Here is a 26,698-nt window from a genome sequence, read left to right as displayed (position 1 = left end):
TTGCCAGTTTACGAAGTTACAGTTATGAATTACCAGTTATGAAGTTACCAGTTCATTACCAGTTATGAATTGATGAAGTTACATAAATATGTGTTTTCAGAGCCCATCAAAAGTTACGTAAGAACTGGTTCTGGGATAGGGCTGCGCACCCCCGAGGAGCCAAGCAGGAGCAGATGTAAGACTACACTTGAGGCCCACTCTCTCACCCTGGGATTACATGGGATTTACAGATAAAACTCCGACTGGGAGTCACTTAGAATCCAAAATTCAAAACCCACGAGGAAAAAACCCATCACAACTGAGATTCCGTATGTGCAATAAATAGGAGGATTAGATCCCCAAGAACCCACTTACTTATTTGAGAGAGAGAGCACTCGCACAAGTGCGAGCATGAATGGGGGAGAACAGAGGGAGAAGCGGGCTCTCTGCCGCGCGCAGAGCCCGACATGGGGCTCCATCCCAGGGCCCTGCGACCGGGACCTCAGCCGAGGCAGATGTTTAATTGACTGAGTCACCCAGGCATCCCCTGAACCTAAATTTATAACAATCTGAAAACAACTATAATTTCAGAAGTTTTAAAATGACTAAGATATAGAAGAAAGACATTGAAAAAAAGGTAAGATATTACTAAAAAAAGATTTGAAAAAAATTAGGGAAATTAAAAAGAGAGACATTATACAAAGTTGTTTTACACACTGGTACAAAAAAATTCAAATACGCTAGTGATAATAATACACATACATGGACAACTTCTCTATTTTGAAATGTCTCCTACCCACCCCCAACAAGTCTAAAACATCAGTAAAAACACAGACAACTTGATGGAAAAAGACGAAAAAAGAAGTATCAGAGAAGTACTAACAGAAGAAAGCTGACGTCATGTCACTATATTCCTGTCAAGTAAATTAGGCCTCAAGGGCAAAACAGGCATTCCTGGAGATAAAGTCACCGTGATGTGTCACTATTATTATTACTTTTTAAAAATATTTCATGTATAGGGGTGCCTGGGTGGTTCAGTGGGTTAAAGCCTCTGCCTTCAGCTCGGGTCATGATCTCCTCAGGGTCTTGGGATGGAGCCCCGCATCGGGCTCTCTGCTCGGCGGGAAGCCTGCTTCTCCTCTCTCTCTGCCTGCCTCTCTGCCTGCTTGTCATCTCTGTCTGTCAAATGAATAAATAAAATCTTTAAAAAATATATTTTATTTATTGATTTGAGAGAGAGAGAGAGGCAAAGAGAGCACGTGAGCAGGGTGGGGAGGAGCAGAGGGAGAGGGACAGCAGACTCCATGCTGACCACGCAGAGCCCAGCTTGGGGCTCAATCCCACAGCCCCGAGACCACAGCTGAGCCAAAACCAAGAGCCAGATGCCTAACCAACTGAGCCGCTTGAGCACCCCATGTAAGTATTATGTTTATAAACACAGTGGTGCCAAACTACACAACACAAAAACTAAAAAAACTAATAAAGGAGAGAAACCACCCAGACATGTATTTAGTTTTTAGCATCTACTGATAGATCAAGGAGACAAAAATTAATAATACAGAACATAAAAAGTTATATAAGTGGGTGTATACGGGTGGTACTCAGTATTTAGAGAACACTTTATTATATATAAAATATTTATAAAAGTGACTGCATACTTATTATATATAAAATATTGATTAAAAGTGACTGCATACTAAGTGCTATATGAAATGCCCACAAACAGCAAAATATAAATACTTCACAGACTGTATTTTCTGACCGCAATGCAATTAAATTTGAAATCAATATCAAAATTAAAAGTAATGTAAAACAAACAAAAAATTCACATACTGGAAATCAAAAATGGAAAATATCATAATGAATGTTAGAATATAGCTAAAAGTAGATAAAATTGAGGGGCTCCTGGGTGGCGCAGTTGGTTAAGCATCCGACCATCCTCCTCAGGTCATAGTTTTGGGGCTGTGAGAGGGAGCCCACATCAGGCTCCCCACTTAGCACGGACTCTGCCTGAGATTCTCTGCCCCACTCTCCACTCGTGTTTTCATGTACGCGCACATGCTCTCTTTCCCTCTCTAATAAATAAATAAAATCTTTTTAAAAAAGTGAATAAAATTGAGACTACTACTTATCAAAGGTGGTGAGATATAACTAAACAGTTGATATAATTTTAAAATATTGAGCTTAAAAAAAGACTGAAAAAGAGTTAAATATATTCAATTAAGTTAAAGAAAGTAATAATAATCTAATTGAGAAAGCCGGGAGCAGATGTTAGTAAAGTGGAAAATAAAGACACAATAGAAGGAATCAATAAAATCCAATGTTGTTTTTCTTTAAAAAGATTTTTAGTTTAGAGAAAGAGAGAGAGAGCACGAGTGATGGGGAGGAGCAGAGGGAGAGGGAGAGACTGTGCTGAGCACAGAGGCCAACGTGGGGCTTGATCCCACGACTCCGAGACTGTGACCTTAGTGGACATCAAGAGTCAGACCCTCAACCAACTGAGCCATCCAGGTGCCCTCAAAGTTGGTTGTTTGAGAAGTCAAGTAAAATGGAAAGCCTGGCAACTGTGATGAGAAAACAAAGAAAGGAACATAAATAGTATTAGGAATAATACAAGACGTATCATGGCGGACAGTAAAAAAACACAATACTTTATTCATACCAATAGCTTTGATAAAACAGATTATTTTCTGGGAAAATATATTTACTACAACTGATTCAAGAAGAAACAAAAATTGGTAATCATTTTTGAAAACTGTTCAGGAGCGTCTACTAAAGCTGCACATGTGTGTCTACCTCTGCCACTCTGCTCCCAGACAAGAGAATGCAAACGCACGTCCACCGAAAGGCATGACTAAAACGTTCTCAGTGGCACCATTTGTAATAGGCAAAAACTGGACTACCCAAAGGTGCACGAAGTGAGATGGATAAATTATGGTGGAATCACATAATAAAATATTAAAAAATAAAATTAAAAATTTTAATTTTTAAAAATTTAAAAAATTTTAATTTAAAAATTAAAAATAAAATTAAAAAATAAAAAAGCAGTTAAAATGAACAAACTACAATTGTATGTAGCAATATAAATGAACCTCTCAAATATAATGTTAAATAAAACACAAGAAAGTTCATTCATATAATTACTTTTATAAATGTTTACTTTTTTCCAAAAAAAGCTACTTCCAAAAAAAAGCTTCTAAAAAAAGAAATAGAAAACTGGACTAATTTTACCCATTAATGTAACTGAAATAATAGTGAAGAAAATCTACCCACCAAAAGTCTATAGGAGAAGTCTACATAACTTTTAAGGACATACTATCTTACAGACATTGTTCTCAAGAAGAGAAAAAAGAGGAATAGCTCCCACCTCACTTTCTGAGGCTATATAACACTGCTTCCCAAACCACAGAAGGCCATTACCAGAAAGAAAAATTATGAGACAATTTGTTTTTCCTTTATGGACAGATAAAATAATCCTAAATAAAATATTAAACTCAACCCAACAATGTTTAAAAAATAATCATCTAATCTGAAATAATGTACTACATTAGGATTTATCTCCGAAATCTCAGAAAATATAGTACTGTAATTCACACATTAATGGACTGAATGCCTGTTCCACCTCTAACATTCAATACTCGTCACAGAAGGAGGCTCACACTAACCAACTATGAAAGAAAATGCAGAAGGATGAGAAGAAAAACAAAACTGCCATTATTTACACGTAACTCTCTTCTTAGAAAAAGAGAATAAGAGAGTAAAAGACACAGAAGTATCAGTTAACAATCTTCCACTTGTGATCACTTAGAAAATTCAAGTGTAAAAAATAACTATTTACCAATAGAAATAAAAACTACTAAGTACTTGGGAATTAAATCTAACAAAAGATCTGCGATTACTCTATGGAGAAAAGAGTAAATGATGTGGGGAGCAAAGGTAAAAGATATTTTAATTAAACTTCCTCACTACTTATGGACCACGGACAGGTGCCTGGGACAGGCCCAAGGACCTTCCTGCAGGAACTCAAATGCCTCAATGTCAGTACTTTGCTAGAAGCAAAAGGCAACCTTAGCTTGACCTTAGCCCCATCTACAGGATCCTGTTAGTCTTCTTAGGCAAATAAAAGTCCCTTTGGAAATTTCCTTTATCTCTACCTGACCCCCAAGATAGGCATTAGCAACCATCCTCCAAACAGAAGGCACACTGATATCCACTGGAACGGGTCTCACCGGCAAGGCTTTGCAAGACAATAGAAAATGACCCTCAGGGTCCTGGCAACCTTGTTTCCACATTCTTCAGACACTTCCCCATCCCTAAGCCCCTCCCAACTTGTAAGCATATAACCAAGTCCCTCCTCACAATCCTAGCACTGCTCTTTCTTCCCAGGGATCCTATCCCCCAGCTTCAGTAAAACCTTTTTTTTTGCACCAAAGACATCTCATGATTTCTTTCTTGGACCTTTGCCCCCAGGACCCAACATTTCACATCAATAAACTTGGATGAAGGGGGCTCCTGGGTGGCTCAGGTCATGATCCTGGAGTCCAGGGACGGAGTCCTGTATTGGGCTCCTTGCTCGGCGGGGAGTCTGCTGCTCCCACTGTCTCTCTCTCCTCTCATGCTGTCTCTCTCATTCTTTCTCTCTCAAATAAATAAAGTCTTTAAAAAAAAAAAAAAACAACAAAACCAAAAACACTCGACTGAAGAATACTGGAAGACCTAAGTGAAAAGACTCGGCACAGTCCTGTCTGCAAAGACTCAACACCGTGATCTGCTCAGATGCTGTCGATTTCAGTCTGCAGCAAAGACCACTGGTTGGGTCTGAATATCCATATTCCCTTTTCTCTAAAAGTAGGGGTTTGTGTGTGTGTGTGTGTGTGTGACATGTGGTTCCTACAGTTTGCAGCCCAGCCGTGTGGACTCGGTTCTGCCAACAGTACTATGTAAAGAGAGGGGCAAACGGGACTTCTGGAAGAAGATGGCAGTGGCGCCCCTCCTCTCGGGTCCTACTTCATGGGGTCCTACTTTTTCCTGGAGCTCAAGCAGCCTTCAGGCGCTGCGCGCTGGAAGCCCTGTACCCAGGACAGAACAGCAGCCAGAGAGGAGTCTGGCCCCGCCACGTCACGCCCCTGCCTCACCAGGCCAGGCCTGTCCACGTCAGCACTTCTTCCACATGAGAAACAAACTTCTGCCTTTACAAACTTTGTTATTTTGTGTTTTCCGTCATATGGAGCTAAGTCTAATCCTAACTGCTATAGACTCAAAATTCAAAAGTGTGTGGTTGTCTTTTTGGTGGAACTAGACAACGTGAAGTTGAATTAAGGGCCCAACTAGACATGGATATTTTGAAGAAGTACAGTAAGGGAGGATTTCCTACTCCCAGCACCAGTCCTAATGGACTATTAGATGGTAGTAATTAGAGTGGCATTAGTATGTGACATACTATGCAAAGAAACAGGAGAGAGTGGGAATCAGAAGTGGACATTAGCGCTTGGTCTATGATAAAGCAGACATTACAGGTCAGCAGGAAGAGGACATACCATTTAATGAACAGCAGTGGGATAACTGGCTTATGGAAAAAGAGAAATTAAAACATTTACTTCATACTATATGCAAAAAATATGTATTTATTTAAAAAATAAACTTAAAGATTTAGATGACACAAAGAAATGGAAAGATATTCCATGCTCATGGACTGGAAGAACAAATATTGTTAACATGTCTATAATACCCAAAGCAGTCTACAGATTTAATGCAATCTCCATCAAGCGACCAACAGCATTTTTCACAGCCAACCCTAAAATTTGTATGGAACCACAAAAGACCCTGAGTAGCCAAAACAATCTTGAAACAAACAACAAACAACAAACCCCTCCTTGGCGGGGAGCCTGCTTCTCCCTCTCTCTCTCTCTGCCTGCCTCTCTGCCTACTTGTGACCTCTTTGTCTCTGTCAAATAAACAAATAAAATCTTTAAAAAAAAAAATTAAAAAAAAAAAAAAGAATAGAATTACCCTATGATCCAGTAATCATACAACTGGGTATTTACCCCCAAATACAAAAACCACTAATTCAAAGGGATAGATGAACCCCTATGTTTATAGCAGCATTATTTATAACAGCCAAATTTGCAGTCAGCCCGTGTCCACTCACAGATGAATGGACAGAGATGCGGGGTGGGTGTATGAGTAAAGGGACTATCTGTATCTCTCTCTCTATAAATGGAGTATCACTCAGCCGTAAAACAGAACGAAATCTTGCCATTTGCAACAAGGATGGAGTTAGAGTATGTTCTTTTTTAAAAGATTTTATTAATTTTATTTATTTGACAGAGAGAGTGAGAGCGAGTGTGTGAGCACAAGCAGGGGAAGTGGCAGGCGGAGGAGGAGGGAGACGCAGGCTCCCCACAGAGAAGGGGCCCAACATGGGGCTCTGGGATCATGACCTGAGCCGAAGGCAGACGCTTAACATGGGCTTGAACTGCGCAGATCCACTTATACACAACATTCAGATGAACACGGTACAGTTTAGGGTACTGGTGGGCTTCCAGTCAGCAACAGCCTATTAGTAATTAAGCTTTGGGGGAGTCAAAAGCGATACATGGGTTTTTCACTCTGCTGGCGGTCAGCGCCCCTAATCCCCACGTGTTCCCGGTCAAGTGCATAGGAACAGGTAATTCACACAAGAGGGAAGCCTGAGTCAATACAGGTAAGGAAAGATGTTCTACTCACTGGGATTAGGAAATGCAAATTAAAACAGCAGCGGGTTATTTCTCTAACACCAAGTAAGGGGAAGCCGTGAAGGAAACGGAGACTCGGATTGTCAGTGAGAGTGTAGCTTGGCACAGTGTGGACAGCATCGAGTCTGGACTGAGTAAAACTGAGGCTGGTCTATGACCCAGCAATTTCACTTCCAGGCAGCTACGGGTGCCTAAGGCAGCAGTTAGGAGGGTGTTCTATGAAGCACAGATTAGGATATCAAGCAAGAAAATGTAAAAAAAGTAACTGTCCAGAAGTAGGGACATAAATTAATAAATGGTTCTATCCTATAAAGGACTATTATATGAGCATGTGGAATAAAGGAACTAGATCTACTGAATAAATCTCCAAAATACAAAGCTGAACGAACACAGAAAGTCACAGGAGAATATCAATGTATAACGTCATTTACATAAATTTAAAAAATACTCAGAACAACAGGATACTATTGAAACGATTTTATGGCTGTATACTGGTGGTTGTTTTGCCCCTGGGGGGTATTCGAAAATGTCTAGAGGCACTTTGGGCAGGGTGTGGGGGGCGGGATGGTGGAGCTGCTGTGTGGAGTGGGCAGGGAAGCCGCTAGGCACCCAGCAAGGCGCAGGACAGAACCGTCTGGCCCAAAATAACCAGTGTCTAGGTTGAGAAACTCTAACACAAAAACAGGTGCTAAACATACAAACAGGCATAGGGTTAGGCCCCCACCCACCAGCTGCAGGCCAGTGGGAAAGGCAATGAACCTTTGGTAGAAACTTGTAACATTTTATTTCTTTAAGGGAGTGAGAGGGGGAAGAGCAGGCAAAGCAAAACCAAACCCCAATCCCTCTGCTCCTGTGATGGCAAAAAAGTGCTTAAAAAGCAGAAAGTTACAGGAGCTCTAGGCTCTAGGATGTTTTGACACTAACTTGCTCTCGATGCAGGTTAACTACGAGCCTCTACAAACAGGAAACGCTTCCTTTACTTTGTCTTCTTCAAAAGCAATAACCACATATTTAAAAGAGGAAAAAGGAAACAGCTTGCATTTTGATCAACCGTTTTTATAAAATATCTGTCATTAGTGGTAAAAAGATTCTTCAAATGAAATAAAATTTATTATGAAAATTTAAAAAATAACGGATTTTCTAGTTCAGAACTGTAAACGTTCGCAACACTTTATCAAGTGGAGGCCCCATGGACTAAACCCTACCTCTAAAGGCTTTGGTGGGTTTCAGGGCAGGCTGACGAGGCAGCGTGTACGCTGATAAGTGTCTACACAGGGAAGCTGGGTCACAGCAGCGCCCTAGTGGCTCTCTGTGGGCCACTCCCAAGGGAGGGTAGAAGCAATGTTCACGTGGAGCCCACTGTCTCAGGGGAAGGCAAGACATCTGAAATGGAAAAAATCAGGAGGCAAGGTGGACTAGAATTCAGATGGGCGCCGAGCAGCATCAGCTAAAGGGCCCGGCAGGTGCAGAGTGGGCACCGAGCAGCCGAAGCACAGGGGGAAAGCTTCAGAGAGGACGGGGGCTTCACTGAATTTGAAAGGACAAGGAGATGGAGAGGAGAACCAGACACTTGTCAACCTGTTCAAAGAGTAGGTTTATACCTACTTCAAGGGACCAGGCAGGGAGCACTAAGAAGTCCGGAGACAGGAGCAGTCAGGCAGAGGCAGCTGAGGGACCAAGAACGGTCTCTAGAGCCAGGTGACCTGGGTTCCCAGCCCAGCCCTGCCACTTCCGGTGCGACCTCAGACCTCAGTCTGAGAGAAATTTCTCTGAGCCTGTTTTCTCTTCTATGAGAGTAACACCACACTTAGCTCATAAAGACATTATGGGAAATAAATGAGTTAATACAGGGAAAGCATTTAAAAAAGAATCTGAAAACTTTTTTTTTAAAAGACTTTTTATTTATTTATTTGACAGACAGAGATCACAAGTAGAAAGAGAGGCAGGTGGAGAGAGAGGAGGAAGCAGGCTCCCCAATGAGCAGAGAGCCCGATGTGGGGCTCGATCCCAGAACCCTGAGATCATGACCTGAGCTGAAGGCAGAGGCTTTAACCCACTGAGCCACCACAGGTGCCCCAGAGCCTGAAAACTTGTAAAAGCTTATTATATATATTAGCTACTGTCCCCACCTAATGTCTGCATTATGCCTTCCAGCGTTATTTCTTGTCTTGCGAACTCGACTGTGGGGCCCGTAGGGCTGTGACAGGGCGAGAACGGCGCTCCCCGCAGCCTCCCAGGGAGGCCAGCATGGCTCGAGGCTCAGGGCAGCCCGCACTCGTTCCCCAGTCACAGAGCGAGATGCAGGACAATTACGGAGTGCACACGGTGAAGGTGATGGTTGAGAACACGTAGAAGTCTCTGGAAGCACCGCCCTCTTATCTGAGAAGGGCCAGTCGCTGGAGGTGAGGCACGCTGGATCCCCAGCTGCGGCGGCTGCAAGGCCTCATCCGTGCGCGAGGCCGGAGCGTCACGCAGGCAGCTGGGCCCTCTGCTCTGCGCGGTCTGTGGCTGCCCGGGGACCCCGGCCGGGAGAGTCCGAGGGAGGCTGTGGCTTCAGTAGGGAGATGATAAGACCGCGTGATGTCTGCCTGAGGAGCAGAGGAAATGGGGCGGCACCCATGCTAGGAATTACTAACCCTCCACAGACCAGGACTTTCCAGTATTCTCCACGTCACGGCACATACAGGAGAAGACGTATCTGCATGGCTTTCTCGGAAAAGACCACCAAAGCTGCCTGCAGCCGGCGGCCCCGTGGGTTGAGGGGACCCGTATCGCAGCCCATCTGTGACCGTGACACGGTGGCTGGGATGTTCTACCACAGAAAAGACCGGCCTGTTTTAGTAGCACTAGTTAAGGTTAAAGCAGCATAATTATCTTGTGTCTACTAATGTAGCTGTTAGGACCTCAGGCAATGAAGCTAGAAAGAGAAGTTAGGTGGCGGCCTGCCTTCTAGAAGCTCAATTTGGTCTTCGAACTGTTTGTTTTTCCCTTTTGCTTCTAGGGTACCAATAACACCCTTTACTTGATCCAGAGGAACGACCTCAGCTCTCTGCTCGGAACCCCGGGGGCTCTGGGCCTACGAACCCTCCCGGCTCTGCTCTCAGGGCCCCTCGCAGCTGTCTTCTCCTACTCCTATCCTTGAAATGCCAAGGGCCCCTTAGGTTCTATGTGGGGTTATTCCTCTTCTTTTCCATGTCCCGTCCCCAGGTGCTCGGGCTTTCCTAGGGCTTTAGTCACCATGCATGTGGTGGAAACTCTGAAACCCCTACCTCCCAGGGCTGCACCCCAGAGCTACACACCTGCCTCCTGGACACTCCCACTTGGATGTTCCAGAGACATCTAAGATGGAACACGTCTCAAACAACGTTCATCTTCAGTCCCATGTCTCTGTGTCCCCAATCCTGGGGACTGATGTCAATACCCACCCACTCGCATAAGCCAGACCACTAGGCTCTGCCGACAGTAACTCCTCCATGTCTGGGAATCGCTACCCACCTCTCTCCACCGCACTCTCACTGCACTGTTTCAGGCCTGCGTCAGAGTGCACGGGCTCCACAGTGAGTTTCCCAAGATACAAATCTCACCAGGTCGCTCTTCTACTTCAGTGCCTCCCCACTGTCTTCCTATTAATCTTACAATATTTATTCATTAATTATAATCACAAACTCATCACTTGCTAAGATAATATATTTTTACAAGAAAATAACAATGCTTTCAAAATATATTTTCTATGAGGGCTGATACATTCCGTAAGGACACGAAAAGAATCTGTTCATGAGAAGAATCTGTTCAGGTGAAGATCTGCTGCAAATCTGTTAACAGTCTGACTTAACAGAAGACGGCTGGATTCTCGTATTGGCTTTTGTATTCAATTCTGTTGTATGTTACTTTGGCCTCTAAAGTATATTAAAAAAAAAAAATCTGGCCTCAAATAGAATACAGTTAGAAAGAAAAAAGGCGAGTACACGAAGAGTCTTCTCAAATAACCGTAGACACACTTCTCTGATACCACTCAGCAAGTCCCCACAGCTTTTGGGGCACGGTTGGCATTTCTTGCCATGGCTGGCCAGCGTCCTGTTCACCACTCCAATGGTCTTTCTCCACCTTCACATTCTAGAGTCTTGCCCAGGAGCCTGCCCTAATCCCACAAACGCTCCTCTCCTACACTCGCTCTCACGTCCTCTCCGAGGACGGCATTGCACTGCGGGTCTGTGCTGACTGGCAGGACTCCCACGGTGGCCGCAAGCCCCACGAGGGCCGAGACCAGCCTCGTCTGTGTTTGTGCATCGGTCTCCCATCTGCGCACTTAACGAATATTGGCGGAATGAATCAACGAACGGAGCATGTTGCGGAGTTCATTTCTACAGGATTTTCATTGCAAAGGCCTTATGGTTAGCTTTTGCAGGGGAGCGCAGCAGGCTAGTAAGGGAGGTTTGGATGGAAGGGATGGCAGGGGCTAAAGCAAGGCACCTCAGAGAGCACAGCTCGCACCGATCCACTCTTAAAGGACAAGAGGCACGCTCTCGCCCGGACACAGGGGCCAGGAGGTACAGAGAACCACTTCTGGGAGACGGGGGCGTGCCGGGGAAGCCACACGTCAGCAGGTACCTGCAATTCCCCACATGGCTTCCAAGTGTGGAAGCTGCAGCTCGCGGTGTAAGTAGGAATGAGCTTTGTTCCTTTGTCTATCTTCTGTGGGCTGTGACACACGCGGGAGCGACTCCTTCCCATACCCCCGAAAGGGCTCGGCGGGGATGACAAGCCAAAGCATCATGTGAAACCAAGCGAGAGGCCGTGAAGACAAAGTCTGTGACTTCGGCTCAGGGAGGCCACCTTGGCAGACTCACAGCTGGTGCCACGCGCTACTCGTGCAGAGGGGAGGTGGACCACAGCCATCGGGGAAAGCTTCCTGGCAAAACTCGTAAAGAAGAAAAACCACCTCCCACCCCCCAAAGCAGGCAAACTAGCTAGCAGTCCACTCATGCCCTGGAGGAAAGAGGGGTGGGTCAAGGGCGAGAGTCAAGGAGCAGGGAAGCGGCCGGAGCCCACAGGTGCTCCACCCCTGCACCCGTCGCCTGCTACCATGTCCTTCTGGGCCCCAGGCAGCAAGCGCCTTAGCGGGTGTTGGGAGAAAATCATCAGTTGGAGGGAGACTCGGTGAGCCCTTGAACAAACTCCCAGGCTACTTTCGCAGCTCTCGGTTTCACTTTTTCTTTGTGGTTTACGCTACTGGCCAGTTTTGGGGACTCAGACACTTCATTTCATACCCTTCTTCTCGGCAAAACTGAGAACACTTTCCACAGCAGTAAGATCAGGAACAAAACACATGGTTTTGCTCAGTTTGGAGAGTCTCTGGCTTGGAAGGCCGGAGTTCCCGCCAGTCCCGCGGCTCTCGGCCATGTCTCTTCTTCCCTTGTTGCTCTGGCGAGCAGAGCTCCGGAGGCCATGGCCTCGCTCCATTCCAGTCTCGGGCTGGCAGGGCCAGGTCCAGGGGTGCTGCCTACGGACTGAGCCGGGGTGTCACTGAGGGGAGGGGCACAGAGGGGCCTGAAGAGGCTACGTCAGGAGGCTCTGTGACAGCCTAGGACACAGCCCAGCGGCTGAGCTGCTGTGGCAAGGAGCACCGAGACTGGGGTGCGACTGGGGTGCGAGCCGACGGGCGTGCTCCCTGAGTCTCGTGTGTTCCACGTGACGACATTTCTGTCGGGAGGCCCCAGGCTCCTACCACACCTCTCTTACTTCTCCTGAGACATGGATACAATTCTAACAAGTTAGTTTGTGCTTTAGCTGCAAATGTGAAGAGATGGATTCTTCTTTTGAGGCAACAAAGCACGGTCCCTGGTAAATTCCTGCTGGGGAGCCATAGCGCGGCAGGGGAAAGAAACTCTGGAAGAGCAGCAGGGCTCAGCCTCAGCTTCGCCGTTTGCCCCGGTGACAGGCTCTGCTGCCTGCCCTTCGGGGCGCGAGGACGAAGTGTGGTACTGGGAGTGCGTGCTGAGCCACACAGAGCATTTGTGTCTGTCACTGTTTTGCAAAGGCCGGCTGACCGACCCCTCTCTCTGAATGGGGAAGTCAGCATCAAAGATGTCCCCAGCTTTCTGGGGTGGGGTGGTTTGGCTTCTGGTAGAGCAGGGGAACCCTCCGTCTCTTCTGTGAGGAGGAGCTGGTGGTGAGGGGTGGTGTGAGGGAGACAACACGTGTCCCCAGACCCAGCCTCGGGCTGGGGACATTTGGTGGAGGAAGAGGACACCTATCTCTTGTTTGAAAGCTTTCTTCCTTAGTTTTATTTACTCGTGACCACGTACCCAAGTTATGGTAGGGACGGCACAGGCTAAGGACCTCAGCGCACCTTCCTTGAAAACAGGAATAAAAGCACTTTCGGTACGGAAATGACTGACTTCTGCATTCTATCTTTCGTTTTCCCCCTTCTTGGCCTGCTGAAGTTCTGGCCATTTTTTGCCTCCTTAACTTGAGCTCTCCACAAAAATTATTAAAAGCCAACATTAAAATTAGTTCTGGTGCTTGTTACCATAAGCGTTTTGATAGAAGAAGAGAAACTCATCATTAAAAATGAGATTGGGGGGGCCTGCTGGCTTAGTTTAGCATCGGACCCTTGATTTGGGCTCAGGTCATGATCTTGGGGTTGTAAGATCGAGCTCCGCATCAGGGTTCGTGGTGGGTGTGGAGCCTGCTTAGGATTCTGTCTCCCTCTCCCTCCTCCCTCTCTAAAAATAAAAATAAAAAATGAGATTGGGTATTACTCAAGATTTCCCCTCTCCCCCCACAGGGAGGCCAACATTTTCAGGTCTTCAGTGATCACATCTCGCTCCCTTACTGTCCTTCAGGCAGCTGAGTGTGCTTGGGTGGGCGCGCCCTTCCCTTCGGATGTCTGGTTGGCATCCAGAGAGCCTGGTGACTCCCGGATTCAGTCTCTCCTTTGTACGTCAAACCCAGCCAAGTCTCAAGTACACTGAGCTTCCCTCCAAAGGGGGTGTGCCACTTTCTAAATCCTTGTTGTTCTACTCTGAGATTAAGCCAACAGCCTCTTGGATGACATCAGTGCCACCAACACCATCCCTATCCAATACGTGCAGCCTTGCAGGCGAGTGACATCACTGCCACCAATGCCGCCCCTGTCCAATATGCGCAGCCCTGTGGGTGAGTGACGTCACTGCCACCGATGCTGTCCCTGTCCAATACGTGAAGCCCTGTGGGTGAGTGACGTCACTGCCACCGATGCCGCCCCTGTCCAATACGTGAAGCCCTGGAAGTGAGTGACTTTGGTGCCACCAACATCATCCCTGTTCAATATGCACACCTATGCGAGCGAGGGACATCAGTGCCACCAATATCGTCCCTGTCCAATATGCACAGCCCAGCAGGCAAGTGACACTGCTGCCACCAACACCATCCCCATTCAATACGCACAGCCCTGCAGGTGAGTGACATCAGTGCCACCAACGCGTCCCTATCCAGTATGCAGAGCCTTGTGGGTAAGTGACATCGGTGCCACCAACGCCGTCCCTGTCCAATATGTGCAGCCCTGTGGGCGAGTGACATCACTGCCACCAACACTGCCCCTCTCTGATCCATATATCAGGTGAAACTTCCTCGTAAGTCCTTTCACGACGCCCCTGGCCCCATGGAGAATTTATTGTCCCGTTACCAGACCCATTCTGTTATTTCTTCCTCTCCCGTGCATGTTCCTTCCACTCACTGTGTCCGCCCGAAGTGTGCCTGTCCCTAAAATCCTTCCCCTGTTCCCTCCGTCTGTCCTCACTGTTTGCACGGGACCCAGCTCTTGTTTTGGACCTGTAATTGGTTTCCTTTTGACAATCTATCCTTACTGTGCTCTCTCTCTCTCTGCTGAACTTCTGGAGACCTCGGTCAAGCTGCTGACGTCAGAGCACATGGACAGCGAGCCCAGGCTTCCCAGGTGTCAGCGCGAAGCTGGGCTAGATGACCCCGAAACACCGGCTGTCAGCTGCCTCGTCCTAGTTGATACACTGAAGAGTATCTTGACCCAAGCAGTTCTCTCTCAAAATGAGCCCAGCAGCCACCTGCCAGAGTCGCCGCGGGAGGCACGCTAGGGGATCTCCACTTCATCCTGTCCTGACTGCTCCTCGGTGCCGCTGCACTGGGCAGGGAGCTCTGTGAGCGTCTCGGGCAAGCAGGCCTCCTGGAACTGCAGAGTGGATGGTCTCCCAGTGGGGAAGGCAGATGCAGACAAGGGAAGGCCGTGCAGTGGCCACTCTCAGCCCCAAGCCCAATTACAGAGCCACGAACTGTGCCTGCCTCTCGCACTGCCTCCCCAACCCCCACCCTGGAATCCAGGCTCAGCTGCATGCATCGGTCTCTATCACTTTAAAAAGTACGGTCTTTTAAAAAATCACAGTATCACTAATCTGTATTATCATCTCGGACAAGAGTCATTACTCACCGCTCTGGAAATTCCAGGGCTCCCTCTGCGTTATTCACGAAACCACATCTGTCAACCACAGCACCAGGCTGCAGGGTCTGAGCCCGGTGGGTTCCATGAAATTCAAGCCTTCACAAGATGATCAGAAGGATTTTTCCTAAGAAACTCCTGAGTACTCCAATGATCCTTCCTGAGCTAGAATCATTTTCTGGTTTTGAAAACCCACAGGAATGGCTTTTTAGGGGGGCAGGAAAAATTTGTAAAATGATTATCAGGATGATTTTTCTAAAATACCCCTGTTTAGCATTAGGTCTATTTTAGGGGCACATCTCTAAATTCATTTGTGGTTTTAAAAAGTGATTAGTAGTGGCGCCTGGGTGGCTCAGTGGGTTAAGCCTTTGCCTTCGGCTCAGGTCATGGTCCCAGGATCTTGGGATTGAGCCCCACATAGGGCTCTCTGCTCAGCGTGGAGCCTGGTTCCTCCTCTCTCTCTGTCTGCCTCTCCACTTACTTGTGATCTCTGTCTGTCAAATAAATAAATAAAATCTTTAAAAAAAAAAAAGTGATTAGTAAGTGATAAGTTATGAAAAGGACTAAGACTGCTTATAACTTCTATCTCTCCAAAATACTGACTGTGCCCTCATGAGACTGTCCCACACTCTTCTTTCTCATGAAGGCACCAAAGCAGAATGGAAAATAGAAATGATTTTCTCGAGGTCACTTAATGAGTCAGTCTTGGAGATGGATTAGAATTTAGATTGATCCTATCTTTCTCTTCTGAATTTTTGTCAAAAAGGTCAGTATGATCAACTAGCAAAGCACCAAAACCGTAAGAGCTTCTGCAAGGAGGTACAGATTGAGATAAACAGCTTGGCTTTAATTTCACTTGAAAATAGAGCTCTTGCACCTAATTTTCATTTAATTTGCAGATTTTTATCAACTAAGCACTAGTAACTTATTCCGTACCTGAGACTATACTCTTCACACTCATAAAAGAAAAAAGTCATAAAAGAACCAGCGCTAACTGGTTAGAGATTGCTTTGTTGACAAGGCAGCACAGCAACTTGGCGAGAATGATTTTTAAATCAAATTGCGCCAAAAAGTGAAAGAGCAAAACTAAAAAGGAAAAGTGCTGAGACGCGTGCCGCGTGCCACGTGCCATCAAGGCTGCCCGGGCTCGTCCAGGCTGAGCACCAGCCCCTCTGCATTCAAGGTGGACCACTTTGCTACACACACACACACACGCACGCGCACACGCGTGCACACACACGCACACACGTGAAGGTACAGGGATACCGCTTGCAGGGCCCCCCTCAGAATGCACTTCCTGCACAAAGTACTCCTTAGTCCCCAGTGGACAGGCCGGGCGCCTCTCCTGGAAGAGCGCGCCTGACATTCTGCTCTAATTGTCCTGTTCTCCTCTCAGCTCGGGGAGAGCACGGCTCCTGCTGTGCTGTCTTGTTCACTGTGCTGCTCCCCAGAGCCTGGCGGGACCCTAAATCCACCTTGTGGGAAGTAACTGTTAGTGGAAGTTGTAGTGCTGGTGAGGCCAAGAGGTGACTAAGAAGCCCATCAGAGGCCTAGCCACGGGAAGGGGCAATGCCAGAAAGTCACTCGGTGGGACAGCACCGAGCAGGCAGAGCAGGCAAATCGAGAAAGAACACATTAGTGATTGCCTAGGGCTAGAGGTCTGGGGAGACTGAGCAGTGAGTGCCACTGGGCATCGTTTCTTTTTGGGGTAATAAATTGAGCGTGCTGATGGTTACATAACTCTGTCCATATATTAAAAAATCACTGAGTTGTACACTTACCACACACATTGAAACCTGTGAGCAGTTTTTCTTTTTTAAAGATTTTATCTATTTATTTGACAGAGAAGACAAGTAGGCTGAGAGGCAGGCAGAGAGAGAGGAGGAAGCAGGCTCCCTACTGAGCAGAAAGCCCGGTATGGGACTCGATCCGAGGATCCTGAGATCATGACCTGAGCCGAAGGCAGAGGCTTAACCCACTGAGCCACCCAGGCGCTCCCCTGTGAGCATTTTAAATACACGAAAAGTATTTTATTAAATTTTTAGAATACTTGATTAATGATAGAACACTCATGATTTGCAGGGCAGATATGACTCATAATAATGTATATGTTAGGTGTTACCTAACAACGGTCGCCGGGGTGGATAAGAGAAACAATTTTCACAGCCACAAAATGTAACTAAGAGAGCGTGAGAGGATCCAGCCCGCTCGGTTCAACTGAACACTGCAAAAATAACTGAACTGCATCTGTAAGTGACAGTGAGCGGACGTAGGCAGCAACATCTTCTTTCCTTGTGGGTCGAACAGACCGCTTACTACTGAACACAGAGCTGACTGTCATCTAGGAAACACTGGGAAGCCCAAAAAAGTGAAGAGGCAATGAAGAAATCAGCACCAACAGACTCCATCGCTTTCGAGACAAAACCCCCCACTTGGCTCACCCCACGCACGGTGCACCCACAGAGGGCTTCACCGGACCTCTGCTTCCAAGGGAAATGGAGATTCTTACAGAAGCACCTTCTGGAAAGTTCAAACACCAAGTTTTCATCGTGGTGTTGAAGATGAAACAACAGAGAAAATGGCGGGCACACAACTAACAGATGATCAGAACCCAGAGAGAATTAAGACTTCTTGGTAAAACTCGCTTGGAAAGCTGCTGGCTACAGAATCTTCTAGAGCAACAGGCCGGCAAAGTTCTTTTTTACCAAAGATCAGGTAGTGAGTGTTTTAGGCTTTGGAGACCAAGAGGCAAAACTGAAGATCCTCTGCAGGTACTCAGAGAACCACGGACAACGCGCAACCCAGTCTTAGCTTTGCGGCCACAGCCTACTGACCCTTGTTCTAGGGGTTACAAGTTTTTAAGAGGAGTGACTATCAGGTTAGCTCCTAAATCAGAACTCTTCTCAAACACCCTGAGGGCCAGAAAACAGACATCCAGTGAGATCATAACAATATTTATAGATCTTTCTGGAATATAAAGTAATTCCGTGTAAATTCTTTTATCCTCATGACAATGCTTAGGTAGACTGTGTACCGATCTCACGGTCAACACAGAGTTGATCCCTTCACTGCAAATTCCTTGCTCCTTCACTTCCATTCTGCTGTTTTTCTACAGTGAAGCGCCGGGGCAAGGTCTTCCCTCACGACCGGCAGAGAGGGCCCCACGAGCCGAGAAGCCGTGGAGACGTGCAGCAAGTCAACGTTCAAATGCTCACGCCTGTGGGGGTTTCAGGGCTGCCCCGGGTGTGCGACCACGCAGACGCCCTGCGAGGCCTGACTGTGGCCCTTAGCTCTCACTCCGTCAGGTGCCCCGCCTCGCCACACACCCTGAGAACACGCAGCCCTCAGTCACCTCCCCACTGGCCTTCTTACCCCGGGTCACCTTTTCCACTCATCACTCAGTGATGGCTAAAATAATCCTTCTGAAAAACAAACCTAACCTGCTCCCCTCCTCGAAAGACCTCAGTGACTCATGACTTCTTGCAGAACAAAAGGAAAAACAACTCTTCCTGCAGCCTAAGAGCTGCTCTGTCTGGGCCTCGGCGCTCTCCCCGGCCTCTTCCTTCGGGAAACCTGCACCCCGGCGAAGGCAGTTACTGGTCGCTCCCACAGCTGTGTCGAGGCCCTCTGCTTCTTCTCCCTGGGTTCCCTGGGCCTGAAACACCTACCTGAATGCTGGCGTATCCAAGGTTGCTCTTAGGCCCGGAGAGGGACCGGGACTCTGGTTCTGCTGCACATAAGCTCCAGCCGGGCCCGGAGCCTGCCCTGCCCGTGAGTCCTCCCCGAGCAGGTGCTGATCTCTCAAGGGCCCGAGCAGTGTCCTTCACGCGCCCAGCGCTACACACTCCAGCAGGACCAAGAGAGACAAAAACAAGCAAAATGCATAGCTCCTGGCTTGCAAGAGCTCACCTGCCCCTCGAAGAGCAGCACAGACCTGTGAGAGGTTATGTAACAGCCAAACTGGAAAAATGACCCGCAGCTGCCAAGTACCACAGTGACTCCGAGCAGGGCCCAGCCGCGCAGCCAGTGGCTGCCAGGGAGAGGACAGCAGCCACGGCCCGACACTCTGCCCCAGGATGCACAGAGGAGTGGGAGGACCTTGGTGTGGATGGCGAGGAGAACCAGAAGGAAGGACTGGGGCCCTACCCGTGGCCCTACGCAGTGACCATCACTACGAGTCCTCGAGACAACTGTTCATGGGCCTGTCGGCAGTACGTACCATGAGCAGGTCCAGAAAGATCACATCGCTGGGCCTCATGAACTTAAATAAGGACACGACACTCCGACCCTACTGGTGCTCTGGCCTCAAGCTCTAGGGGAGGCATGGGGACAGAGTCGTCCCGGCGCTGCCCATCCTTTAAGCCGTGGAAGGTGTACACACCGGGGAGCGTTCTAAGAACGTCTGCAGTCGTACAACATCACAACTAACTTGAAAGACCACAGGTGGCCCCGGAATGAGGCCGAATGGCCTCACTGGAAGCGACGAACGTCCCTAAGCTTCCAGTCCGCGGGCGGCCTCTCCGAGCGGCACTCCCCAAACGCGAACCGGTTCTTGCTGAGCGCAGCATCTTTCCCTCCCTACCATCTCCGCTTCACTCTCACTTGGGGGCACCGGCACCGGCACCGGAGTCCGAACACGCACCCTCCTACTCCCCCTCAAACATTCTGTTCTCCCCGGCTGTGGAGCTCGGAGCTCCGCGGGTTTCTGCTTCCCTCCCTGGCACCGCCTCCTTCCTCCTCTGGAAACGTGGGCTCCAGGGGGTCTTTAATGGTCTGTTCCCACGTGTCCTCTCACAGAGGGTATCTGGACACTTCCCAGGCCCCACTATTCCCCTGGACTCAGCTGGCCTCTGTCCACTGAGTCGTTCTGTAAATATTGTACATGTATTTGTCATGAATTTCCCCAACACATGAGTTTCTGGCATGTGCCGAGCATCACCACACACTGGCGTTCCGGAGGAAAAAGTCTCCACCCACCGCAAGACACACTACTGGCAGGGAGAGGGAAGTCAGTCAGAGTAAGGCGCCTGATCATGGTGAGGGCCATGAACGAGACCCCAGGGGCTGGTGGGCTAGAGAGAGGATCAGAGCCGACCGGGAGGCTGCAGCAGGCTTCCCAGAGGAGGTGATGTTTGAATGGAGCCCTGAATGAGCAGGAGTTGGGCAAGCAGACCCTGTGCATGTGCTGGGCGAGTGGGGAGTAGATTGTCTCAGGCAGAGCACAGGGCAGAAGCAAGGGCACGTGGCGAGAGACACCAGGGCTCTGACCCACCCCTGAGCTGAGCGGGGTTAGCACCCGTGGCTAAAACGCAGGAAGGGCTCTGGGTACTAAGTGTTAACTACCTTGAAAGCCACGAAGGGCTTCTGAAGGAGTGTGGTGGAGTGGAACAGTCAGATTTGTGCATCAAAGAGATCACCCTAGGGGAGGACTCGTGGGGCCGAGACAGGAGAGGGAGCTGTGGCCAGACTCAGAGGCAAGCTAAGTGCTGACGAGCAATGGCAGTGGGAGGGAGACGGGGGGTGGGTGGTGATGAAAGCTTTCTACCGCAGGTGAAGCCAGGACCTTCTGGCTTGGGTCTCCGCGCAGGTGATGGTGGTTTTCATTCGGGGAGGGAGTGAGGAGAAGCCATTTTAGCCAAGAAATGGAAGACTTCACGTGCCCATGGAGTGCGAGGGTGGAGATGTCCAGTGGGCAGGGGATGTTTGGGGCTGGAGCCCAGGAGAGAGGGAGTCCGGTCTGTAACCCAGATCTGGTTGCTGGAGCTGACAGCGGGGGAACGGGAGGGACCGGGGGTCACCTGCTGGGATGACAGAGCCTTGAGAAACGACAGGGAGCGAGCGGAGAGGTGCTCAATGAGGAGAATGCCCTGATTTTGGCCACGGCACTCACACAGCTGGATTTAAAGATTGTCTTCTGTCTCCTCCTCCTTGCTCTCTTTCTCCCGTCCACAGTACACACTGCAATAAGACAGATTTTTCTAGAACACTGTCTTGCCTTTACTACCAGCTAAACCACATTTCACAGCCTCCTGTGTCGAAACCCAAATCTGTCGTCAGGTTAAAGCACCCTCTATTACAGGTGCACAATGATTTCCTGTCTCTCACTCGTACCTGGCCCTGCTTCGGCCGGGGGGCCTCCTTGGGGTCCTCCTTTCCAGGACTTCTAATCACTTCCATGCCTGCCCCACTCCTGCTGGTCCTTGGCTTGGGTATCAGCTGCCTCATCTCAGCCCACCCAATCCTGTCTGTCCTCCCACTGAAACCACACGGCAGCGGGTAGCAGGGATGGCGCTCTTCTCGGCTACCTTATGTTCTGGGTGCTCGGGCCAATGATTCCTTGTTCCCGGATGGTCTCTAATTCAAGTATATCCGCCGAGGCTCCCTGAGCTTGATCACAGAGTCTCTGGGGAAAGGACATGTTTTGCACTTCTCTCCTGCCCACGGAGTACCCACCAGCCTTGCTCAGAGAGTCAAAGTAATGACCCACCGACTGTGACCCCAGAGCCCAGTGAGGGGCACAGGTGGGTGATGGAGGGCACGGAGCAGCCGCCAGGTGGAGAGATGAACTACGCCAGCACAAGGCGAATGATCTGTGAAGGCACACACTGAGACAACGCTTGAGCATGATACCAGCATGTTTATCTACCAGAAACATCTCCTGCCGAAGAGACAGAATGACTCAGCCCCTGTCGCCAGCCACCCCGTGTGGCACAGGAGGAGTGGACAGGACGGCAGGGATGGCCCCACTTTCGGGCTGGACTGGCTAGCAACAGCAACAGAGACCAGTGCTGAGCCCTCGCATACCACCCCTGCTCAAGGAGAAGCAGCAGCCAGTGCAAGACAGGCTATGCTGGGCCCTTTTCACTCTGGAAGGGACAGTGTTATGAACCAAAAGCTGCCCACCCCCAAATTCCCAGGTTGAAGTTCCTAACCCACCTTGTGACCAGAGCTGGGGACAGGGCCTTTCAGGAGGTAATTAAGGTTAAATGAGATCATAGGGTGGGACCTGAACCCAAGAGGACTGCTGTCCTCCCAAGACGAGACACAAGACATGCGCATTCTGGGAAGGGGCCATGTGAGGCCGGAGCGGGGAAGGCGGTCATCGGCAGGCCCGGGAGAGTCCTCTCCAAAACCGACCCTGCCCGCACGCTGATCTTGGACGTCTGGCCCCCACAACAGGAAGGAAAGAATGTTCTGCTGGTCGGACCTGCTGCTGTGGTCTTCTGCTGTGGCAGCCTGAGAGACGCTAGCGAGGGCAGCAACGCGGCGTCACCGGAGAGGACACGCGCTCTGGTTCTAGGTCCGCTGCCTCTTCTGTCAGCCAGAGCCCCCACCTGGGGGTTACAGAAGCTCGCTCCACCCACCAGACTTCCAGCTAACGTCGTGTCACATCGCAAGGTCACTTACAAGGAGCGCACAGGTGGCACGGACCCCCTCACCCATCACACGGCTCCCCAGTCTGGAGGGGGAGCTCTGCAAGGCTCTGGGGTTCCGCACGCGGCACAAACCCTACATCAGCAACCAGCATCCAGGCGCTGCGTGCCCAGCAGGGAGAACACGTGGGTTCTGCGAAGAAGACGGAGGAGGAGCAGTGGCCCTAAGTACCCTCTCAACCAGTGACCTGCTTGGGAATCTGGGCTTCCTGTCCCTGAAACTAGATTCCATGGGCTCAGAGAGCTCGCCGCCCAGGAGGGTAACGCTTCCACTGGGGACAAGATAAGGCCATTACATGTGAAGTGACAGCTGCTGCCCAGTCATTTTGGGCTCTCATGCCGACAGCAGCAGGCCAGGAAAGAAGTCATTTTCATGGCAGGATTAAGTAACTGTAATCCTCCAGAAAAGGCACAAGTAGGGGGACAAAAGTAGGAGGGAAAAACATGTGTGGCATGAGGGTGTCTCCTGGGATGCCCATGCCCTGGTTTTTACGGTAAAAGGACAAGGGCAGCAGACGCAGCCCGAGAGAGGCAAGGTGACGCAGGACTGAGACCTCACAGGGATGACGTTCTGTGTCACCTCACCAGAACTACTACTGCTACTTCTTCCTGCCAATGGTCAAATGGAAAGTAGAAGAGGGACGGGGTGGCCAGGGTGGCCTGGAGAGCAACTTCCCCAGAAGGGGATGAAGTGTGTCCTAATCTTCCTCTTGAAGGTTTCTCCGGAGGCAAGAGCATCACTGGAGTCCTGCAAGAGCTGCTCCAAGAACTTCTGTCAATCAGGAAGATGCCAGCAGCACAAGGGGTGGGTGCTTTGGCCCACCGCCCGGATCCCCTGCCTCCCTAGGACAGAAGTGCTCCACTTTCCTGCCGAGGGGGACTGTTGGCAGCAGAAAGCTCTCCAGGGACACCCCCTGCGGACAGCATGCAACACAGGACAGCCAGTCAGCCCCAGACCTACAGTTTGTACCCAGTGACTGACTTGTGGAGGTTTCAAGTGTCAGCTCTTTGGCCAAATCTAGTGCAGTCTGGAAGGGCTCTCCATGAGGCTGGCTCAGACCCTCTTCATAATTCTTGGATCAGTCTCCCCGTGTCCTTCACCACCACTCCCCCCAAAAGATGCGGATTCCGACAGTGTTCCCTAAGAAACTTGAAGCATGAAGATGTCCCTGGGGATGCCAAGCTAAGCAATATGACATCTCTGGTTTGCTCACAAGCATGGGCTCCATGAGCTATCTAATGGGGAGTCCTAGGCATCCCGAAGGTACCTCAGTCAATGTATTTCCCCCAGATCTGCTTTTGGCATTGGAGAAATGGTGCTGTCATCAATCCATCCCACTATCGAAGCCAGAAACCTCAGAATCAAACCCTGTCTCTTTCTCTCCCTCACAGCTCTGCCCATTCTACCTGGAAAATATTTATACTCACCATGACTTCAGTTTTTGGACCTGGTCTTTCTGAATTCTCATACTTTTCATTCTTCCTTCTCTTTCCTTGTAGGATCCAGCTCCCCCTCTTGCTACACACAAGGCTCCTTCCATGGCTTATGTTCATCTTGGATATAATTCTCTTAAAGGACTCACTTAGCACCTAGTCAACCCTCTGAAGCTAACTCCATGATCTACACCTCCAGCTCTGAGGGGAGAGATCTGTCCTCCACATTTAAATACATCATAGGTGTCTTTGTTGTATGTTCCAGAGTCATCTCAAGGTCAAATACCTCTGTAGGGAACAACCTTGGTTTTCTTTTTCACCTATAGGCTTAGTCCATTAATAAGGGTATATAAACTCTAGGACCCCTATCTCCAATGGGACACCTGGGATGCCACACTTGATCTCACTTTTCCATACCACCGTGAGGCCTGCAGACCTAGTTCTCACACCCGGTGAAGGCAGGAAGGAAACAGGGAGATGGCGTGAGAGAACAGTATCCTCTGTCATACCCCAGAGGGTAAAGGAGACAGACACAGAGATAAAGAGCTCGGTGTGCTGGATGGCAAAGTGTCAGAGCAAGATCAGTAGGAGGGTTAGGGGTGCCATTAGAGTGTTTGCATACAGCAGTTTTTGTAGATACATGTGCAGTATTTCCTGATACTGATGACGAGGCTAAGAAAACACAGCCTTTGATTGACTGGTTATTCCCCTGAAACTTTCTCATCTTCATAGTCTCTCCCTTTCAACCAAGGAAAATCGAGAAGCTTCACATCTGCCCTTCACTGCAGCGCACATGATAACCAGCATTTTTAACAGGAACACACTGTGGCTTTTACAAGATTATAAGGACAGATAAATATCATGTCTTGTTAACTAGGTTGGTGTTTCTCTAAGAAATTATGTTTATCTAATAGGAGTGGAATAAGAATGCCCAGTTTGACCAGTCTTTTCAGCTGCAAATTTTTTTTACTTAAAAAACCAAAAAACCCAAAGTGCTAAGAAAACCACTAACAGAGACCTACATCCTATGTGGAAACGTCAAGTTCTCCAGGCTGCCATACGCAGGAGGGACGCGTCCTCTCGGCCGCACGGTAAGCCGCAGAGGTGAAGTGTGCCGAGCACTTGGGCCTTTCCAGTCTGTCTGTCACTGCTTACCTGCTGTCTCTGTCGTCTCACTTGTGCAAACTGAGAGAGCGTCAGCTGCCGGTCAAGCCGTTCCATCCTCTGCTGTCTCTGGATGTCGACGGTGGCCCCCATCCCAATCCGGGCTTCGGTGGCGGGTTCTGGAGATGAGAAGATGGGCTCCAGCGTCCAAGAAAAGAACTTTGCCATCCATATGGGAATGCAGAGCGCCTGGTGGAGCCGGAATACTTTGCTGTGGTAGCAGAGGCCCGATGCCTGAAAGAAGGAGGTCCCAATGGGATGGTTTCCCCGTAACCGCGTTCGAGAACATACTAACACAGAAATTAGGAAGACCACAAAATACTTCCCAGGCTATGCTTCCTTCATTCTAGCAGTGCTGGGTGGTAAACACCACTCCTATCAGGTGCACAGCAGTAAGCAGGACAAGTAAACAAGAACTTAGTTTACTCACTAAACAAATTTGTTTTTATAAAGCTGGAAGAGACAACAAAATCCTAACCGCTTAGCACTCAAAGAACTGGCCAAGTATTTAAAAAACAATGTTTTCTTTAACAAAAAAAGCCATACAAGATCTGATTACTGAAACACTTTCACACTGTACTACCTCTGTGGTTACTCTTACTGGCAGATGGCCATCAGAGAGATACTGGCAGAAAACAACTTTAGGGATGCCTGAGTGGCTCAGAGGGTTGAGCATCTGCCTTTGGTTCAGGTCATGATCCCAGGGCCCCGGGATCGAGTCCTACATTGGGCTTCCTGCTTTTCCCTCTGCCTGTCAATCCCCCTGCTTGTGCTCTCTCTTTTTCTTGCTGACAAATAAATAAAATCTTAAAAAACAAAAAAAACAAACCTTTAATGGCCAATGATGTAATCCTTATATAATAAATTTATCAGAAAATAGAGACAGTTTATAATTTACATAGTGTTCTGATACATTTTTCAAGTAATGATTTTTCTAGTTTTAAAATCCTTGCCAATAGTAATTCACAATTCTATTTACAAACAAGCCTATTTTTTTTTCATCTTTAAGGTAATTTATATGGTATGAGACATCTTTTTTTTTTTTTTAAAGAATTTATTTTATTCATTTGACAGAGAGAGATCACAAGTAGGCAGAGAGGCAGAGAGAGAGAGGAGGAAGCAGGCTCCCTGCTGAGCAGAGAGCCCGATGCGGGACTCGATCCCAGGACCCTGAGATCATGACCTGAGCCGAAGACAGCGGCTTAACCCACTGAGCCACCCAGGCGCCCTGGTATGAGACATCTAAAGACTGGTTTTCTATGTTAAAGGGAGTTTGGCTATTCTTTTGTAAAAAAACCTTTACTTTTGTGAATCTGATTCTTAGGATAAATTATTCATAGCAAATTAGAACATATTTGACAATGTGCTAATAGGAGGAAAGTACACTTTAATGTTTTAATAAAATTTAAATCAATTAATGAGGCAAGACTTTGTTGAGCACTGTTCCGGGCACTCGGCGGAGAGTGGAGGACTAGACCGACAAGGCCCTGTTCTTGTACGGCGAA

General features: G+C 48.6%; 1 protein-coding gene across 2 annotated transcripts in view; it reads right to left on the bottom strand.

Annotated features, from left to right (window-relative positions):
• The window catches only part of UBAC2 (UBA domain containing 2), a 172,611-nt gene that overhangs the window by 15,660 nt on the left and 130,253 nt on the right, over nt 1-26,698 (bottom strand). For both annotated transcript variants that reach the window (XM_059378139.1, XM_059378138.1), the window contains one exon: nt 25,185-25,427. In XM_059378139.1, the coding sequence (XP_059234122.1) occupies nt 25,185-25,427 (243 nt within the window). The remainder of the gene's footprint in view (nt 1-25,184; nt 25,428-26,698) is intronic.

The sequence above is a fragment of the Mustela nigripes genome, chromosome 15 (genome assembly GCF_022355385.1).
Source record: "Mustela nigripes isolate SB6536 chromosome 15, MUSNIG.SB6536, whole genome shotgun sequence".
NCBI lineage: Eukaryota > Metazoa > Chordata > Mammalia > Carnivora > Mustelidae > Mustela > Mustela nigripes.
Note: the sequence above shows the minus strand (reverse complement) of the source record. Positions and strands in the feature narration are given on the sequence as shown.